The sequence below is a fragment of the Callorhinchus milii genome, unplaced genomic scaffold, assembly GCF_018977255.1.
Source record: "Callorhinchus milii isolate IMCB2004 unplaced genomic scaffold, IMCB_Cmil_1.0 Scaffold59, whole genome shotgun sequence".
Lineage (NCBI taxonomy): Eukaryota > Metazoa > Chordata > Chondrichthyes > Chimaeriformes > Callorhinchidae > Callorhinchus > Callorhinchus milii.
The window spans coordinates 155,216-173,841 of record NW_024704800.1 but is presented as its reverse complement, the minus strand read 5'-3'; the positions used below and the strand labels follow the sequence as shown (position 1 = coordinate 173,841).

The 18,626-nt window shown below is 53.4% G+C and overlaps 1 protein-coding gene across 2 annotated transcripts in view; it reads left to right on the top strand.

Moving 5' to 3' along the window:
- LOC103190679 (spectrin beta chain, non-erythrocytic 1-like) overlaps nucleotides 1–18,626 on the top strand; it is a gene marked incomplete at its 3' end in the record, with an annotated part of 84,850 nt that overhangs the window by 46,888 nt on the left and 19,336 nt on the right. For both annotated transcript variants that reach the window (XM_042345540.1, XM_042345541.1), the window contains 11 exon segments: nucleotides 7,974–8,125; nucleotides 9,505–9,678; nucleotides 10,500–10,591; nucleotides 10,929–11,009; nucleotides 11,538–11,653; nucleotides 12,279–12,391; nucleotides 13,013–13,200; nucleotides 13,496–13,613; nucleotides 13,985–14,143; nucleotides 15,221–15,523; nucleotides 18,000–18,153. In XM_042345540.1, the coding sequence (XP_042201474.1) occupies nucleotides 7,974–8,125; nucleotides 9,505–9,678; nucleotides 10,500–10,591; nucleotides 10,929–11,009; nucleotides 11,538–11,653; nucleotides 12,279–12,391; nucleotides 13,013–13,200; nucleotides 13,496–13,613; nucleotides 13,985–14,143; nucleotides 15,221–15,523; nucleotides 18,000–18,153 (1,650 nt within the window).

The window sequence follows — 18,626 nt, the reverse complement described above, 5'->3', positions numbered from 1 at the left end:
CGTGCATAGACAGGCCACCCCAACGCAGCTCAGTTACTCAGTCTGTTTCGATCCCTTCTGTCCTCCCACAGATTAATGAGATTTGGCACTTCATTGTTTCTGGTTGACTAGACACTAAGAATTAGCATTTTTCTAGCATATCTTAACCAATAATCCTTGCAGATGATCCAGCGCCTTTCACGTCGGGAGGACGCCTCAAGGTGCTGGACAGTCAGGGGTCAGGACCTAAGCGTGGGGTAGGGGTGAGGGAAGGCAGAGAGGTGGGAGGGCGACCAAAGGCACTATCAAAGAGGAGGGTCTTGAAACCCGCCTTGAAGGAGGCGAGGGAGGAAGCGAGGGAAAAGGACCGTGGGATGGAGTTCCAGAGTGTGGGGGCAGAGAGGCTGAAAGCCCGGCCACCCATGGTAGGGCGGGTCGGGCGGGAGACATGGAGCAGACCAGAGCCTGATGAACGGAGGGAGTGGGCAGGTTGGTAAGGAGTCAGCAGGTCAGAGAGGTAGGAGGGGGCGAGGCCATGGATGGCCTTAAAGGTGAGGACGAGGATCTTGAACTCGATCTTCTGGGGGTTGGGGAGCCAGTGGGGCCGGGCGAGGGTGGGGTGATGGGATCGGGCGAGGGTGGGGTGATGGGGTCGGGGGGGGGGGTGGGGGTGATGGGTCGGGCGAGGGGGGGGGGGTGGGGGCGGGCGAGGGTGGGGGTGATGGGGTCGGGCGAGGGTGGGGGTGATGGGGTCGGGCGAGGGTGGGGTGATGGGGTCGGGCGAGGGTGGGGGTGATGGGGTCGGGCGAGGTGGGGTGATGGGGTCGGGCGAGGGTGGGGTGATGGGGTCGGGCGAGGGGTGGGGGTGATGGGGTCGGGCGAGGGTGGGGTGATGGGGTCGGCGAGGGTGGGGTGATGGGGTCGGGCGAGGGTGGGGTGATGGGGTCGGGCGAGGGTGGGGGTGATGGGGTCGGGCGAGGGTGGGGTGATGGGGGTGGGGGGGGGGGGGTGGGGGGGGGTGATGGGGTCGGGCGAGGGTGGGGGTGATGGGGTCGGGCGAGGGTGGGGGTGATGGGGTCGGGCGAGGGTGGGGTGATGGGGTCGGGAGGGTGGGGTGATGGGGTCGGGCGAGGGTGGGTGTGATGGGGTCGGGCGAGGGTGGGGGGGGGGGGGGGGGGGGGGGGGGGGGGAGGGGGGGGGGGGGGGGGGGGGGGGGGGGGGGGGGGGGGGGGGGGGGGGGGGGGGGGGGGGGGGGGGGGGGGGGGGGTGGGGTGATGGGGTCGGGCGAGGGTGGGGGTGATGGGGGGGGGGGGGGGGGGGGGGGGGGGGGGGGGGGGGGGGGGGGGGGTGGGGTCGGGCGAGGGTGGGAGTGATGGGGTCGGGCGAGGGTGGGGGTGATGGGGTCGGGCGAGGGTGTGGGGATGGGGAGGGTGGGGGTGATGGGGTCGGGCGAGGGTGGGGTGATGGGGTCGGGGGGGGGGGTGGGGAGGGTGGGGTGATGGGGTCGGGCGAGGGGGGGTGGGGGGGGGGGGGGGGGGGGGGGGGGGGGGGGGGGGGGGGGGGGGGGGGGGGGGGGGGGGGGGCGAGGGTGGGGGTGATGGGGTCGGGCGAGGGTGGGGTGATGGGGTGGCGGGGTGGGAGGTGGGGGGGGGGTGATGGGGTCGGGCGAGGGTGGGGGTGATGGGGTCACTGGTGCGTGAGAGTACACGAGCTGCAGAGTTTTGGATGATCTGTGGCTTGTGAAGAGGTGGGAAGGCCGATGAGGAGGGAGTTTCCGTAGTCGAGCCTTGATGTGACGAGTGTGTGGGTGAGGGTTTGGGGGCCTGAGGGGTGAGGCAGTGGCGGAGTCTGGCAATATTGAGGAGGTGGTGGTAGGCAGTGCCGGTCTTGGCATTTTTATTAGTCAATTGGCGGATTGCTTTCTGGGGGTAATATTCCTTCCAGAAAAAAAANTGTGGTCACTCAATCCACAATTGTTTGTGGGACACTTCTGTATGCAATTGGCTGCCGAGTTTCGCCCACAAAATATATAGTCACTACACTTTACAACGTAGTAAAGTGAAGCGCTCTGAGGCTGACAGCAGCAGACAAAGGACAGCAGAAGGTGTGGTGGGTCGGGTGTTGTTGGCTGGTGTCTGAAGGCAGGCGGGGGATCTTTGGGTTATTACTGATCACTTACACCCTTACTGCTGTCGGGCAGGACACTTGATGCCTTGCGACAAACGTGGTGAACTTGCTGCGTTCTGTACAGCACACAGCAACACCTGTCTGCCAAAGGGCTGGGCCGTCTCTGTAAACCAGGGCAGGGCTTCCTATTACATGCCTCAACCACAGTCAGTCGCCATGGGATCCATAGACTAACAGTGCATTAGTGCAGAACAGAAGAGAAAAATAATACTAATAATAAGCCTTGCATTTGACACAGCGCCTTATCACGTCGTCGAGACGTTTCAAAGCGCTTCGCTGTAAAGTGGATTGACTTGTGTATTTTGTTGGTGAAACGCAGCCAACGATTACATGCAGCAGCGTCCCACAAACAGTGGTGGATTAAATGACTAATTATTATTCATTATTATTAATAATTAGTCACTTGATCCACGCCTGTTTGTGGGACGCTGCTGTGCACAATTGGTTGCTGTATTTCGCCCACAAAATATATAGTCAATTCACTTTACAGTGTATCCTGTGAAGCGCTTTGAGGTGTCGCGCAGACGTGATAAGGCGCTGTATCGAATGCCAGGATTATTACTATCATTGTTATTACGTCTTTGAAACATCTCAAAGTGCTTCAAAGAATACACTGTAAAGTGAATTTACTGTGTATTTTACAGGCGAATCTGCTTCCGCCTGTTACACACGTTAACTACTCGCTCACTGAAGCAGTGTTTCTGTTGGGGGTGGGGGCGATATATAAGACTTCTGCAAAACAAACGTGAAGGGCAATTAGCTGAGTGTTGCCCCGGGCTGAAGGCCGGTGGAACGGGCAAGGCTGAGACATGTTTGCTGCGGCTAACTTCTGGCTGAGTTACCAGGAGGAGACTATGGAGGGCTTGACTGTCAAGTACGGCCTCGCCCTCAGCTCGAGGTAACAACACCTGGGTGGCTGAGCTCCTGGGTGTGAGGGTTGCCAAAGAAAGACAGAACCTTGGAGGCTCACTGCTAGAGACGCGCAGGCTGCGGCTGAAGGGAATTCAAGGCCTCGGACTCTTTGTGGAGTCCTGTAGTGTTGTGGTTAACACGCTCGCTTCGCAAGCGAGAGGACCCCAGTTCGATTCCCGGCGAGTCAGGGCGAAACCTTAGGCAAGTTTCCTTACTCCACACACACACACACACACACACACATATAGACACATATACCACTCAATCCACGACACTACTGCGTGCAATTGGCTGCAGAGTTTGGCCCACAGAGTACACAGTGTATCCTGTGAAGCGTTTTGAGGAGTCACGAGGGGGTGATGAGGCGCTGTATCAAATGCAAGGATCTGCTTAGCTAGTACCAAGTAGGAACCTGATTGTTCAATCGATTGGCAGATCGCTTTCTGGGGGAAATAATCCCTTCAAAAATTAAATAAAATAATAATAATGTGGTCACTCGATCCACGACTGTCTGTGGGGACATTGCTGTGCGTGTTTCGCCCACAAAGTACATAGTCGCCCACTTTACAGTGTATCCTGTGAAGTGCTTTGAGACGTCTCAACAATGTGATGAGGTGCTATATCAAATGCAAGGATTATTATTATTACATCAGGACCTAGAGTGCGCGGTCTAGGCTCCTGGGGGTTAGGTTGAGTGGAGGAGAGGTTAAACCCAGATCCTGACATACTGTTCAGTGGACATGTCTGGCGTTAGTGTATGTCTGTATGTGTGTATGTGGGTGTGTGTGACATTCCCCATTGCGGCATTTCTGTCTCCGAGTTCCTTCGTGTACAGAGACATAAGACGATTAAGAAGGATTAAATGGGGGAGGTTGAGTTTCATTATAATTTAATGGGCGGCACTTGGCTTTTACAAAGTTTCCCTTCTGCAAAGTTATAGTACTCTGAGGATGGATCTCAGTGTTGTCAGGTGGATCACTGGCATCATTCTATGTGCACGACTGCATTGCTTTCCATTTATATAGTAGAGTCCTGTAGTGTAGTGGTTAGAGCACTTGCCTCACAAGCAAGAGGACCCGAGTTCGATTGCTGGGCGGGTCAGGGTGAAACCTTAAGCACGTTTCCTTACTCCACACACATACACGCCTCTGTTTACCTAACAGTACGTAGGAAACCAGTTGTTAGTCCATTGGCAGATCACTTTCCAGGGGTGTGTGGGACAGACGCTGCTGTGCATAATTGGCTGTTGTGTTTCGCGCACAAAATATACAGTCAATTCACTTTACAATATATTCTGTGAAGTGCTTTGAGACGTCTCAACGACGTGATAAAGCACTGTATCAAACAAGCGGGTTCCTACTTAGTGCTGGTAAACAGAGACGTGTGTGTGGAGTAAGGAAACTTGCCTAAGCTTTCGCCCTGACCTGCCCGGGATTGGAACCCGGGTCCTCTCGCTTGCGAGTGAGTGCTCTACGCTACGCTACTCACTCCAAATTGTAAATTTCAGATGAGACGTTAAACCAGGGTCCTGTCAATCTATGCCCTGTTCGCGTGGATGATAAAGATCTGAATGTTTTAGGAAAAGAAAAGAGTTTTTTTTCCTCAATTTCTCCCTTCTCGGTAACTTGTTCCAGCTGTTGATTTCCTCTGTGTACAGAGCCACTCGCTGTTCTGAACCTACCCCTCACAGCCTGAACCAGGATCCTGTTTGAGACAGAGCCATCGTTCCAGCTCACTGCCATCTCTGATCGTTAACACAGAATGTAATGCACTGAACCAAGCCTGTTTTTCTAATCCCTGCTCCGTCTTAACATCCTCAGCATTCACAGGGATGTTCAAGATAATAATAATAATCCTGGCATTTGACCCAGCGCCTTATCACGTCTTCGAGATGTCTCAAAGTGCTTCACAGGATATACTGTCATGTGAATAGACTGTGTATTCACTTCACACTCTCTCCCCTGGCTCGTTGTCAGATTCCGCCACTGTGAAGCGCTCCGGGAATCTGCCTCACGTGAAGGGTGCTATATGAGTGCAAGTTGTTGTTATATTTGTGGGCGAAACGCGGCAGCCAATTGCACACAGCAGGGTCCCAAAATTGGTCTTTCCTTTCATGGCTGTTTGTGGGACGTTGCAGTGTGAACATTGGCTGCCGCTTTCGCCCACAAACGCACAGTAACATCCCGTGAAGTGTCTTGAGACATCCTAAGAAATGTCCTCCACACTTTGGAACTCCATCCCACAATCCCTCCGGCTCGTCCCCTCCTTTGCCTCCTTCAAGTCCAGTCTCAAGATCCTCCTCTTCAACTGCGCCTTCGGTCACAATCCTACCCCCACCCTCCCTGTCCCCCCCCCCCCCTGACCCCAACCCCCAGCTCGGGTCCAAATCCTTGACTGCAACGCCTTGGGACGTGAAAGACGCTGTGTAAATGTCATTTGTTGTTGTGACGAAGTGCTCTGGGAAGCTACCCCACGTGAAGGGGGCTATATATAAATTCATATTGTTGTTGATAAGGCGTTGCTTCAAATGGAAGGATTATTATTTATTGTTGGAAGGAAGAACCTTTGGCCAATTTGATCTTATCTTGACAGGCTTCCCACAAAAACGTCAAGCTGTTTCTGGATATATTGTAACCCTGCACAAGGATTCTTTTCCTTTATCTCGGTTTTCATTCTTTTCTTTTCTCTCTCTCTCTCTCTCTCTCTCTCTCTCACCGCTTTCCTTCCCCGCCCTTTCGTCTCTCTGATTTGGAGGTCAGAATCGGATTCTTTTCACAACAAGAATTCTGTGGCTCAGCGGTTGATCCGGTCTTTCTGGTTTCCCAGTCGTAAAACATGTGAGATTAGGTCACCTCTCTCACGTCTGCCAGGTATACTCACAGTCACAGAGCGTTGTGTTAACCCCTTGGCTGCCTGGCAATGTGGAGTCCTGTAGCTCAGTGGTTAGAGCACTCGCCTCGCGAGCGAGAGAACCTTGGTTCGATTCCTGGCAGGGCAAAACGTTGGGCAAGTTTCCTCACTCCACACGCCTCTGTTTACCAGCAGTGAGTAGGAACTCGCTTGTTAGTCGATTGGCAGATTGATTTCCGATGGTGATAATCCCTCCAAAAATCAATAATTTGGTCACTCAATCCACGCCTGTTTGTGGGATGCTGCTGTGCACAATTGGCTGCCGCGTTTCGCCCACAAGATATACAGTCAATTCACTTTACAGTATATTCTGTGAAGCGCTTTGAGACGTCTCGAAGATGTAATAAGGCGCTGTATCAATGCAAGGATTATTAATGTTATTTTCACATCCCCTTCCTTGGTGGCGCGGGTATTTAGCCAGCTGTGTAAAGCGCTTTGAGGCGTCTTTCCAACATGAAAGGCTCTGTGTAAGTGCAAATTGCATCGTGCTGTCATCATTGCTTCGGGCAAGGAAACGGCACATTCTTTTTTTTCTTTGCCTTCAAAAAGCTTGACTACCGGAATGAATAGCTTGCGCAAGCTGTGTGTTCAGAGCTCCCTGCTTGCGTGTGCAGATAGCATCGCTATTTGGGCAATGCATGGCTCAGGGAGTGTCTGTGCTGAAGGCTGTGGGATTAGCATTGCCAACAGGGGCCACATCTGTCCCCATAGGGGAAGGTCAGGCCTGGAGAGTAGGCCTGGGCATATGCTACAACAACAACAACAACAAGATTCCATTTATAGAGCGCCTTTCACGTCAGGAGGACGTCCCAAGGCGCTGCACAGTTGGGTCATGACCCGAGCAGGGGGGAAATGGTCAGGGTGAGGGGAGGGAAGGGAGGGAGAGAGGAGGGGGGAAATGGTCAGGGTGAGGGGAGGGAAGGGAGGGAGCGAGGAGGAGGAAGAGAGTCGAGAGGGGAGCTGAAGGCACGGTCAAAGAGTCATTAAACACTGGGCGACTTAACCTTTCACTGGCTGATGCTTCCACTGTGGGCTCTATCCTTGCCCCCCCCGCAATTGCACGTAGCAGATACGGTTGTGGAGTCCTGTGGTATAGTGGTCAGCATGCTTGTCTCACAAGTGAAAATTTATTTTGTCCCGGATTATAGTCTCTAGAAGTTTCCCCACTACTCACGTTAGGCACTGGCCGGTAGTTCCTGGGTTTATCCTTCTGCCCCTTTTTGTATAGGGAAGTAACATTTGCAACCCTCCAGTCCTCTGGCACCACCCCGGTGTCCAAGGAGGATTGAAAGATTGTGGACAGAGACTTCGTTATTTCCACCTTTACTTCCCTCAGTAACCTAGAATGCATCCCGTCCGGACCGGGTGACTTATCTCCTTGAGCACCGACAACCTTTTTAGTCCCTCCTCTCGTTTTTTTCTTATCTTATTCAATTTCTCTCCCCTCTCCGATACTGTGGCATTGGCTCCGTCCTCTTTTGTGAAGACAGGTGCAAAGTTCTCATTCAGTACGTCAGCCATGTCCTCTGCCTCCACAACAAAATTTCCTCTTTGGTCCCTAATTGGACCCACCCTACCTTTGACTAACCTTTTATTCTTTATATGCTTATAAAATACCTTAAGTTTCCCTTTTATGTTCCCCACTAATTTTTTCTCATCCAATCTCATCCAAGCCGGGAGGAGGTGACCGTAAGCACAGTCGAAAAGGAAGGTCTTCAGGCACGACCTGAAGATGGGGAAGGAGGGGGCAAGGCGGAGGGATTGAGGGAGAGTGACAGAGTTTCAGGGCGTAGATGCTGAAAGCACGAGGGACAAGCAGGAGGCTAGATCCAGCTGAGCGGAGGCAGCGGGTAGTGGGTTGGGGGTAAGCAGGTCGGAGAGGTCAGGAGGTGCTGGGGGCGTGAGGGGGATTTGAGTATCAATTATAGGATTTATACAGATCAGATTTTTACTGTATTTTAAAAAACTCGGGGTTTGTTTTACAGACGAGCGTGAAGCGGTACAGAAGAAAACCTTCACAAAATGGGTGAACTCACACCTGGCCCGCGTGACATGTCGCATCACAGACCTGTACACAGACCTGAGGGACGGGCGAAATCTCATCCGCCTGCTGGAGGTGCTGTCAGGGGAACAACTGGTCAGTACATAACCCCTCCCCCCGCCAACACACTCACACATACTAGCTTTCACACACACGCACTCACACAAACCATTCTCTACCACGTACACAAACACTCACACACATTACACACACACCCTCACACACTCACACAAACCATCCCCTACCACGCACGCACACACACACGCCCTCATACACACTCTCACACAAACCATCCTCTACCACACATACACACACTCACACAAACACTCACACATATCACACGCACACACACACACCCTCACACACCTCACACAAACCATCCCCTACCATGCTCACACATACTCTCACACACAAACATTCATACACATCACACACACCCTCACACATACTAGCTTACATACATACACACAGACACACCGAGCACGCACACATACACCGCACATACATACATGCATATATACATACACACACACATATACACCGCGCACACTCTCACACAAACCACCCTCTACCACGCACATATACACTCTCACACACAAACACTCACACACAACACACACACACTCTCACATACACCACACACGCACCATACACATCTCTGTCCCAATATGCAGAGTTTGTCCAAGACCATGGAGGGGTATAGGATGTGAAGATTGATCCACTGGGATATTGGAGCCAAACAAAGCTGATAAGGGTTAATGGGCACGCAGAGCCTGGTGTGGGAGAGAATCGGATTCGTGTTCTGGATGAGTTGCAGCCTCTGACTGCCCTTTCAAGTCCTGTCGATTCACCCGCACTAAATTCTGCACCCCCATCACACCAGTCCTCATCTGACTTCACTTACCTATTCCACCCCTCAGCTCCCCCCACCCCTGCCACCGTCAATCTCTTGCCATCCAACATCTAATACTTTCCGGAATTGGGTAAGCAAGATGTGTCCCTCCAGGTATTAATTAACCTAGTGAGGGCTCAAATCCGTGTTCGCCGGGTGTCGAACGACCAACTCGTGATGATTCTCCCTAGGGGAAGATAAGCAGCATCTCTGTTTTCATCTTTGTTTACCAGCAGTAAATAGGAACCTGATTGTCAGTCGATTGGCGGATCGCTTTCCGGGGGATAATAATCCCCTAAAAAAATATCACTCAACCCACAACTATTTGTGGGACACTGCTGTGCACAATTGGCTGCTGCAAAAAAAAGTCACTACACTTTACAGTGTATTCTCTGAAGCGCTTTGAGATGTCTCGAAGACGTGATAAGGCGTTGTATCAAATGCAAGGATTATTATTATTATCCATCTCAGTCTCGAAAATTTGAATGGATCCAGCCACAATCCACAGCCTTTTTGGGGGATAAATAAAATACAATGAATACATTTTCATAAACATTTTCACTTCTTGTTGTTGTTGTTGCAGCCGAAACCCACCAAAGGCCGGATGCGTATTCACTGCCTGGAGAACGTGGACAAGGCTTTGCAGTTCCTGAAGGAGCAGAAAGTCCACCTGGAAAACATGGGCTCTCACGACATTGTGGACGGAAACCATCGGCTGACCCTGGGCTTGATCTGGACCATCATCCTCCGATTCCAGGTACCCTTCACCCATTGTGACATCCCATAGCTCGCTTCACACGCGAGAGGACCCAGGTTGGATTTGATTCCCGAGTGGGTATCATTTTGGTTTTGAGGCAGCTCATCTCCTCTGAACTAGAAACACATATCCAGATATCCAGATATATTCGTAGAATCCTATAGCTCAGTGGTTAGAGTGCTCGCCTCGCAAGCGAGAGGACCTGGGTTTGTTTTCCAGGCGGGGAGATACCTTAGGCAAGTTTCTTAATCCACCCACGTGCCTCTGTTTGCCTAACGGTAAGTAGGAACTCTCGATTTGTCGATGTGCCCCAGGGTCAGATACTTTACTGACGCTCACTGTCAAGGTGCGGAGGGTACCAGTGTATTGAAGGAACAACAAGTTGCATTTACACAGCACCCCTCACGCAGGGTAGCAGTGGAACACGACGCCAAGCCGAGCTGAGGGGGAGGCATAGGCACGGTCAAACAGGAAGGTCTTCAGGCACGACCTGAAAATCGGGAAGGAAGGGGCGAGGCGGAGGGATTGAGGGAGAAAGTTCCAGAGTTTAGGGCGTGGTGGCTGAAAGCGTGGCCTCCGATGGTGGAACGCAAGGCAAGAGGGACATGCAGGAGGCTGGAGCCAGGTGAACGGAGTAAGGTTGGAGAGTAAGCAGGTCAGAGAGGTAAGGGGGTGCCAGGGAATTAAGGGATTTGAAGACGAGCGTGAGGATCGATAGGAAGGTATGAATGGCTCAATGCCTTGGTTTGTCGACTGCTGATTTTCTAGTGTATTTCCGATCTGCCTTGTGCACCTTTCCTCACACATTTGTCTCTCCACAGATCCAAGACATCAGCGTTGAAACAGAAGACAATAAGGAAAAGAAATCAGCCAAGGATGCCCTTCTGCTCTGGTGTCAGATGAAGACAGCTGGGTGAGCTTAGCCTGAGAAATAACCTCTGGGAAAGAACTCCTTGTGGGAGATAGATAACAACGATGTCCATTTATATAATAAGAATAATAGTGGAGTCCTGTGGGGGGACATCCCAAGGCACTTAACAGTCCTGGCCGAGCAGGGGGTGAGAGCTGAGGCAAGTGAGTGGGGGGAGAGGGAAAGATAACCGAAAGCATGGTCAAAGAGGGAGGTCGTGAGACGGACCTTGAACGAGGGGAGGGAGGGTGAGAGGAAGCGGGGGAGGGTGAGAGGGAGGGTGCTGTTGATGTGGAGTGAAGCTGTGCTGCAGTAACTGAGTTAAATGCTCTGTTGTCAGGTACCCCAATGTCAATGTGCACAACTTCACCACCAGCTGGAGGGACGGCTTGGCTTTTAACGCAATCGTCCACAAACACAGGTCAGTCAGTGTCTGTTCCTCAGGGTGCCTGACACACACAGAAAACCGTCACCGCGACCAGCCCGGTGTCTGACACACACGGAAACCTGTCTCCGTGACCAGCCGGGTGCCTGACACACACAGAAAACCGTCACCGCGACCAGCCCGGTGTCTGACACACACGGAAACCCGTCTCCGTGACCAGCCGGGTGTCTGACACACACAGAAAACCGTCACCGCGACCAGCCCGGTGTCTGACACACACGGAAACCTGTCTCCGTGACCAGCCGGGTGTCTGACACACATACAAACCTGTCTCCGTGACCAGCCGGGTGTCTGACACACACACAAACCCGTCACCGCGACCAGCCCGGTGTCTGACACACACGGAAACCTGTCACCGTGACCGGCCGGGTGTCTGACACACACAAACCCGTCACCGTGACCGGCCGCGTGTCTGACATTCTTCACTTCAGTTTCCATTGATTCAGGGCATTCCACGATGGGAGATTCTAACCTCCTCTCTCTCTCTCTCTCTCTCTGCTCCAGGTCTGATCTGATAGACTTTGACAAGCTGAAGAAGTCAAATGCTCATTATAACCTGCAGAACGCTTTCAATGTGGCCGAGCAGCAGTTGGGGTTGACAAAGCTGCTGGACCCAGAAGGTTAGTGGCTCCATGGAGGGAGGGGCTTGGGCTGTGGTGTGGGGGGATGCGGTGCTGAGCAGAAAATGGCATGGGGATTGTCCGCTCAGCAGGTTCCAGCCTGCGTGATGTCCCTCGGCGCTCGGGCCTTTAGCCTCTTTGCCCCCACCCACTGGAACTTCATCTCACTGTCTCTCCCTTCACCTCGTCTCATGACCCGTCTCAAGGTCAGTATCAAGACCCTTCTCTTTGACTAACTGCACCTTCGGACACCCTCCTACCCCCACCCACCCTGCCCTCCACCCCCTCCTGATCCAAACCCCCAGCTCAGGGCCAAATTCCTGAGTGTCCAGCGCCTTGGCATCCTCCTGATGTGAAAGGCTCCATGTGAATGTCATGTGTTGGTGTATATGTCTGTGGTGTGTCTTTGTGTGTGGTGTGTGTGTGGTGTGTTTGTGTGTGTGTTGTGTCTGTGTGTGGTGGGTCTCTTTCATGATTCTGTCTCTATTCTCCTGATATATAAATGCAAGTTGTTGTTGATTCTGTCTCTCTCTCTCTCCCTGTCTCTCTCCACCTCTCTCTCCTCATGATTCTGTCTCTTTCCCTTGTGATTTTCTCTCCTGACTGTGTCTCTCCTCTCCCCCAGATGTCAGTGTGGATCAACCGGATGAGAAGTCCATCATTACCTATGTAGCCACATATTATCATTACTTCTCCAAGATGAAGGCTCTGGCTGTGGAAGGCAAACGTATTGGCAAGGTATCCGCCAGCCACAAACAACACACATCTCCACGCCAATAATGATAATAGTGTCAGCGCCTTGGAACGTCTTCCCGACGCGAAAGGCGCTGTATAAATGTCATTTTATAATTTGTTGTAATAATAATAATGCTCTCTCTTCCCCCCCTCTCTCGCCCCCTCTTTCTCCCCATCTCTTTCCCCTTCTCTTATCTTTCGCCCCTCTTCTCTCTCCCCATCTCTCTCTCCCTCCATCTCTCTCTCCCCCCACCCCCCCGTCTTTTTCTCTCCCTCTCCCCCATCTGTCTGTCTGTCTCTCTCGCTCTGCCCTCCCTCCTCTTTCACTCTCTCTCAATTGCACTCCCCCTCTTTCCCTCTCCCCCACATCTCTCTCCCACATACCCTCTCTCTCCCCCCTCACCCCTCTCTCCATCTCCCTCTTTCTCTCCCCCCACCTCCCTCTACCAACCCCTCCCTCTTCCTCCTTTCTTTCCACTCATCTCTCTCCCCGCCCGTCTCTCCCCCCACTGCTTTCTCCCTCTCTCTCAACCCTCTTCCTCTACCCCCTCTCTCCTCTCCTCTTTCGTCTTTCCCTCTCTCCCCCTTCCCTCCCTCTCTCACCCCGCTCTCCCTCCCCTCCAGGTGCTGGACTATGCCATCGAGGCTGACAACCTGATAGAGAAGTACGAGACTCTAGCCTCTGACCTGCTGCAGTGGATCGAGCACACCATCATCACCCTGAATGACCGTAAACTGGCCAACTCTCTGAGCGGAGTGCAGAACCAGCTCCAGGCCTTCAACACCTACCGCACCGTCGAGAAGCCCCCCAAGTGAGTCTGAAGACCTTCCTCTTTGACCGTGCTTACGGTCGCCTCCTCCCAGCTCGGCCTTAGGCTCCGCCATTGTACAGCGCCTCGAGATGCTGCCCTTCGTGAGGGGGGCTGTGTAAATTCGGCAATAACAAGAAAACATGACATTTACACAGCACCTCTAATGTCGGGAGGACGTTCCAAAGCGCTGGACAGTCAGGGATTTGCACCCGAGCTGGGGGTTGGGATCAGGAAGGGTTGGAGGCCAGCGAGGGTTGTTATTCCTGTTCAGTGAGGGCCTGTGTGTGTGTGACAGATTTACAGAGAAGGGGAACCTGGAGGTTCTGCTCTTCACTATACAGAGTAAGATGAGAGCCAACAACCAGAAGGTCTATATCCCCCGGGAGGGCAAGCTCATCTCAGACATCAACAAGGTATGAGACACTCCTTCTTTGCTCGGCAGGCTCCAGCCTCCTGCTTGTCCCTCGTGCCCTTCGCTCAACTATCGACGGCCACACTTTCAACCACTAAGCCCCGAATCTCTGTGACGCCCTCCCTCTATCCTTCTGCCTTGTGAGGGGAGAGGAGGGAGGGGGGGCTATTGGAGGGACATTACACGTGCCTCTCGGGTGTTGGGGAGGAGAGGTTTAGGGAGGGAGGGGGCTATTAGCAGGGGGCGAAACACTGCTCCTCCTGTGTTGGGGAGGGAGGGGGCTATTAGCAGGGGGCGAAACACTGCCCCTCCTCTGTTGAGGAGGGAGGGGCTATTAGCAGGGGGTGACAGTCTGCCCCTCCTGTGTGTCAGGGCTGGGAGCGGCTGGAGAAAGCAGAGCACGAGCGGGAGCTGGCTCTGAGGACTGAGCTGATCCGTCAGGAGAAGCTGGAGCAGTTGGCCCATCGCTTCGACCGCAAGGCGGCCATGAGAGAGACGTGGCTGAGCGAGAACCAGCGGCTGGTGTCACAGGTAACCGGGGGGTGGGGGTATTATGGTGTCCCAGGTAACCTGGGTGGGGGCGAGAGGGGAGGTTGGTGATAGGGGCTGTACTCCTGCCATCAGGACTTATCCCAGACATGGGATGGAGGGCTTCGACCCACGTCTATTGCCTGGTGTATCTACTCGTGAGACGCTGCCCCTCGTGAGGGACGGGCGCAGTATAGCTGCAAGTGTAGTGGAGTCCTGTGGAGTCCTGTAGCTCAGTGGTTAGAGCACTCGCTTTGCAAGTGAGAGACCTGAGTTCAATTCCAGGCAGAGGGCCAAACCTCGGGCAGTTTCCTTACTCCACACAGAGCCTAATAATAATCCTCCAAAACAAAACAATAATAAATTGGTCATTTTCAATCCATGACTGTTTGTGGGACATTGCTGTGCGCAATTGGCTGCTGCGTTCGCCCACAAATATACAGTCAATTCACTTTACAGTGTGTTCTGTGAAGCGCTTTGGGACGTCCTCCCGACGTGAAAAGCGCTCTATCAAATGCAAAGATTATTATTATTATTATTAAGTTGTTGTTCCACCATTTTGCACTCACCGGTGCCATCAAATGTCACATATAGGAAACCTTCTCAACAACCTGCATTATAATAACAATAATAATACTTGCATTTGATAGAGCGCTTTTCATGTCTTCTCTTCTCAAAGCGCTTCACAGAATAGACTATAAAGTGAATTGACTGTATATTTGTGGGCGATACGCGGCAGCCAATCTATAGAGCCAATCAATTTATGGAGTGCCCACCTCCCCGCCTCTCCTACCTGTTTACCCCTCGAATCCACTATCCGCCTGACTGGCTCCGGCCTCCTGCTTGTCCCTCGTCCCCTCTGTTCCACCATCAGTGGCCACACTTTCAGCCGCTACATCCCGATTTTTCAGGTCCCACTCGAAGACCTTCCTATTCGGCGGTGCCTACGGTTGCTTCCGTGTACCCCACCCCCGGCTTGGTATCGATCTCCGCCACTGTGAGGTGCTCAGGGCCGCTATCCTGCGTGAGGGGTGCTGTTGTTGTTATAAAGCCGTGTGTTATTTCTCTCCGCGTGTGAAGGATAACTTTGGGGTTGACCTGGCTGCGGTGGAGGCGGCCACTCGCAAGCACGAGGCCATCGAGACGGACATCACGGCGTACAGCGAGCGCGTGCAGGCGGTGGCCGCCGTGGCCCGGGAGCTGGAGGCCGAGCGATACCACGACGTAAAACGCATCAACGTGAGAAAGGAGAACGTGGTGAGGCTGTGGGACTACTTACGAGAGCTGCTGCTGGCACGGAGAGAGAGGTTGGCACGCAACCTGGAGCTGCAGAAAATCTTCCAGGAGATGCTACACCTCATGGACTGGCTGGAGGATATGAAGGTTAGACAACAAGAGTCCGGGCAGGTTAGCTCACGCTCCGAGACGCTGTCCAGCGTGAAGGCCACTATATAAACATAAGTTGTAGTTGTTGTTAGCGGAGTCCTGCAGCGCCCTTCACGCTAGGTACCGTCCCAGAGCGCTCGGTGGTTAGAGCCCTCGCTTCACAAGCAGGTGGATCCGGGTTTGATTCCTGCCCGGCGCAGCTAAACCTCAGGCAAGTTCTTTTACTCCACACACGTGTAGCTCTGGTTAGAGAAAGCGCTCATCTCACAATTGAGAGACCTGGGTTTGATTACCAGCCGGGCGACATGTTGGGCACGTTTCCTTACTCCACACACACACACACACAGAGCAGTAAGTAGGAATCCAGTTTTAAGTTGATTGGCGATTCGCTTTCAGGGTTAATAATCCCTAAAAGAAAAAAAATTTGGTCATTCAATCCACGGCTGTTTGTGGAACGCTGCTGTGTTTCGTCCACAATTCATTTTACAGTGTATCGGTTGAAGCACTTTGAGATAAGCGCTGTGTCAAATGCGAGGATTATTCTTATTTATTATATCACCGGTGCTGACAGAAGGCAGCACCAAGCCTATAAGTTTGGCATAGTTACCACTGCTATTTACAGGTCCTTCTGTGTCTTGTTATAATAACAATAACCACAATCCTTTCGCCCGATAAGGGTTCCGCAATCGATTAACAACCGGGTTCCTACTTAACAGAGCCGTGTGCGTGGAGTTACGAAACGTGCCTAAGGTTTCGCCCTGACCTGACCCACCCGGGAATCGAACCCGGGTCCTCTCACGTGCGAGGCGAGCGCTCTAACCACAGGGACTCGTATTTGCTTGGAGTCGGGTGTAAATCAAACAAGGTTTTCCCTTTGGCAGCTTGTGAAGCGAAGGCTGGCATGCTGTGCTGTGCTGTGCTGTGCTGTGCTGTGCTGTGCTGTGCTGCGCTGTGCTGTGCTGTGCTGCGCTGTGCTGCGCTGTGCTGCGCTGAGCTGCGCTGAGCTGTGCTCTATTGCGCTGTGCTGCGCTGTGCTCTGTTGCGCTGCGCTGTGCTCTGTTGCGCTGTGCTGCGCTGTGCTCTGTTGCGCTGTGCTGCGCTGTGCTCTGTTGCGCTGTGCTGCGCTGTGCTCTGTTGCGCTGTGCTGCGCTGTGCTCTGTTGCGCTGTGCTGCGCTGTGCTCTGTTGCACTGTGCTGCGCTATGTTGTGCTGTGCTGCGCTGTGCTCTGTTGCGCTGTGCTGCGCTGTGCTCTGTTGCGCTGTGCTGCGCTGTGTTGTGCTGTGCTGCGCTGTGCTCTGTTGCGCTGTGCTGCGCTGTGCTCTGTTGCGCTGCGCTGTGCTCTGTTGCGCTGTGCTCTGTTGCGCTGTGCTGCGCTGTGCTCTGTTGCGCTGTGCTGCGCTGTGTTGTGCTGTGCTGCGCTGTGCTCTGTTGCGCTGTGCTGCGCTGTGCTCTCTTGCACTGTGCTGCGCTGTGTTGTGCTGTGCTGCGCTGTGCTCTGTTGCGCTGTGCTGCGCTGTGCTCTGTTCCGCTGCGCTGTGCTCTGTTGCGCTGTGCTGCGCTGTGCTGTGCTGCGCTGAGCTGCGCTGAGCTGTGCTCTGTTGAGCTGTGCTGCGCTGTGCTCTGTTGCACTGCGCTGTGCTCTGTTGCGCTGTGCTGCGCTGTGCTCTGTTGCCCTGTGCTGCGCTGTGTTGTGCTGTGCTGTGCTGCGCTGTGCTCTGTTGCGCTGTACTGCGCTGCGCTGTGTGGTTGGGAGCTCACAGGTTGGGTCACTTCCTGGTTTGGTTTCACAGGACACCAGCGCCACCAAGTGGCAGAGCAGTAGTCCTGCCCTTGAGATGATGATGATGATAATCTGGCGTGTGACCCGGCGCCTTATCCCGTCTTCAAGATGTCTCAAAGCGCTTCTCAGGATACACCGTAAAGTGTATTGATTGAGTATTTTGTGGGCAAAACGCAGCAGCCAATTGCGCCCCCAGCGACGTCCCCACAAACGGTTGTGGATTTAATTTTTTTGTGAAGGAATGATTAGCCAGTTGTTAGTTGATTGGAGGATTGCTTTTCCGGGGGTAATAATCCCTTAAAAAATAATAAAACTAATAATTTGGTCACTCAACCCATGACTGTTTGTGGGGACGTCGCTGGGCACAATTGGTTGGCGCGTTTCACCCACAAAACACACAGTCACTACACTTGACAGTGTATCTTGTGAAGCGCTTTGAGACGTCTCGACGACGTGATAAGCAATTATATCAAATGTGAGGGTTATTATTATTAAGTGGGACAGGCTTACAAGCGGGGCTTCCCCAGAGCTGAACTGGCTCCAAGGTGACGTGTTTGTCAATGGAAAATCGGCCAAACACTAAGTCAGACTGGACATCACAACAATATCACGATGAGGTGATAAAATGCTAGGATTATTATTGTATTATTATGATAAACACCCCTGTCCTCGTCTCTCTCTCCCTCTCCCAGGGCCGGCTACATTCCCAGGACTACGGGAAGCATCTCCATGGGGTGGAGGACCTGCTGCAGACTCACACCCTGGTGGAAGCGGACATCGCAGTCCAGGCAGAAAGGGTTAAGAACGTCAACGCAGCAGCAGAGAAATTTACCTCTAAAGAGGAAGGTGAGGACTGGGGCCGAGCAGGGGAGGCGGGGGGGGAGGGGGCAAGAATAACAACAAATTACATTCACACAGCGTCTCTCATGTCAGGAGGACATCCCAAGGCATTGGGCAGTCAGGGATTTCGACCCGAGCTGGAGGTTGGGATCAGGAGGGTGTGGAGGGCAGGGAGGGTGGGGGGGTGACCGAAGGCGCGGTTGGCCGAAGAGGAGGATCTTAAGACGGGCCTTGAAGGAGGCGAGGGAGGGAGCGAGTCAGAGGGACTGTGGGATGGAGTTCCTGAGGGTGGGGGCAGGGAGGCTGAAGGCCCGCCTGCCGATGATGGGATGGGCCGGGAGCGGGACGTGGAACAGGCCGGAGCCCGCTGAGTGGAGGGAGTGGACAGGTCGGTATGGGGTGAGCGGGTTATAGAGGTGGGGGGCAGCAAGGCCGTGGAGGGCTTTAGAAGTGAGGATAAGGATGTTTAACTCGATCCG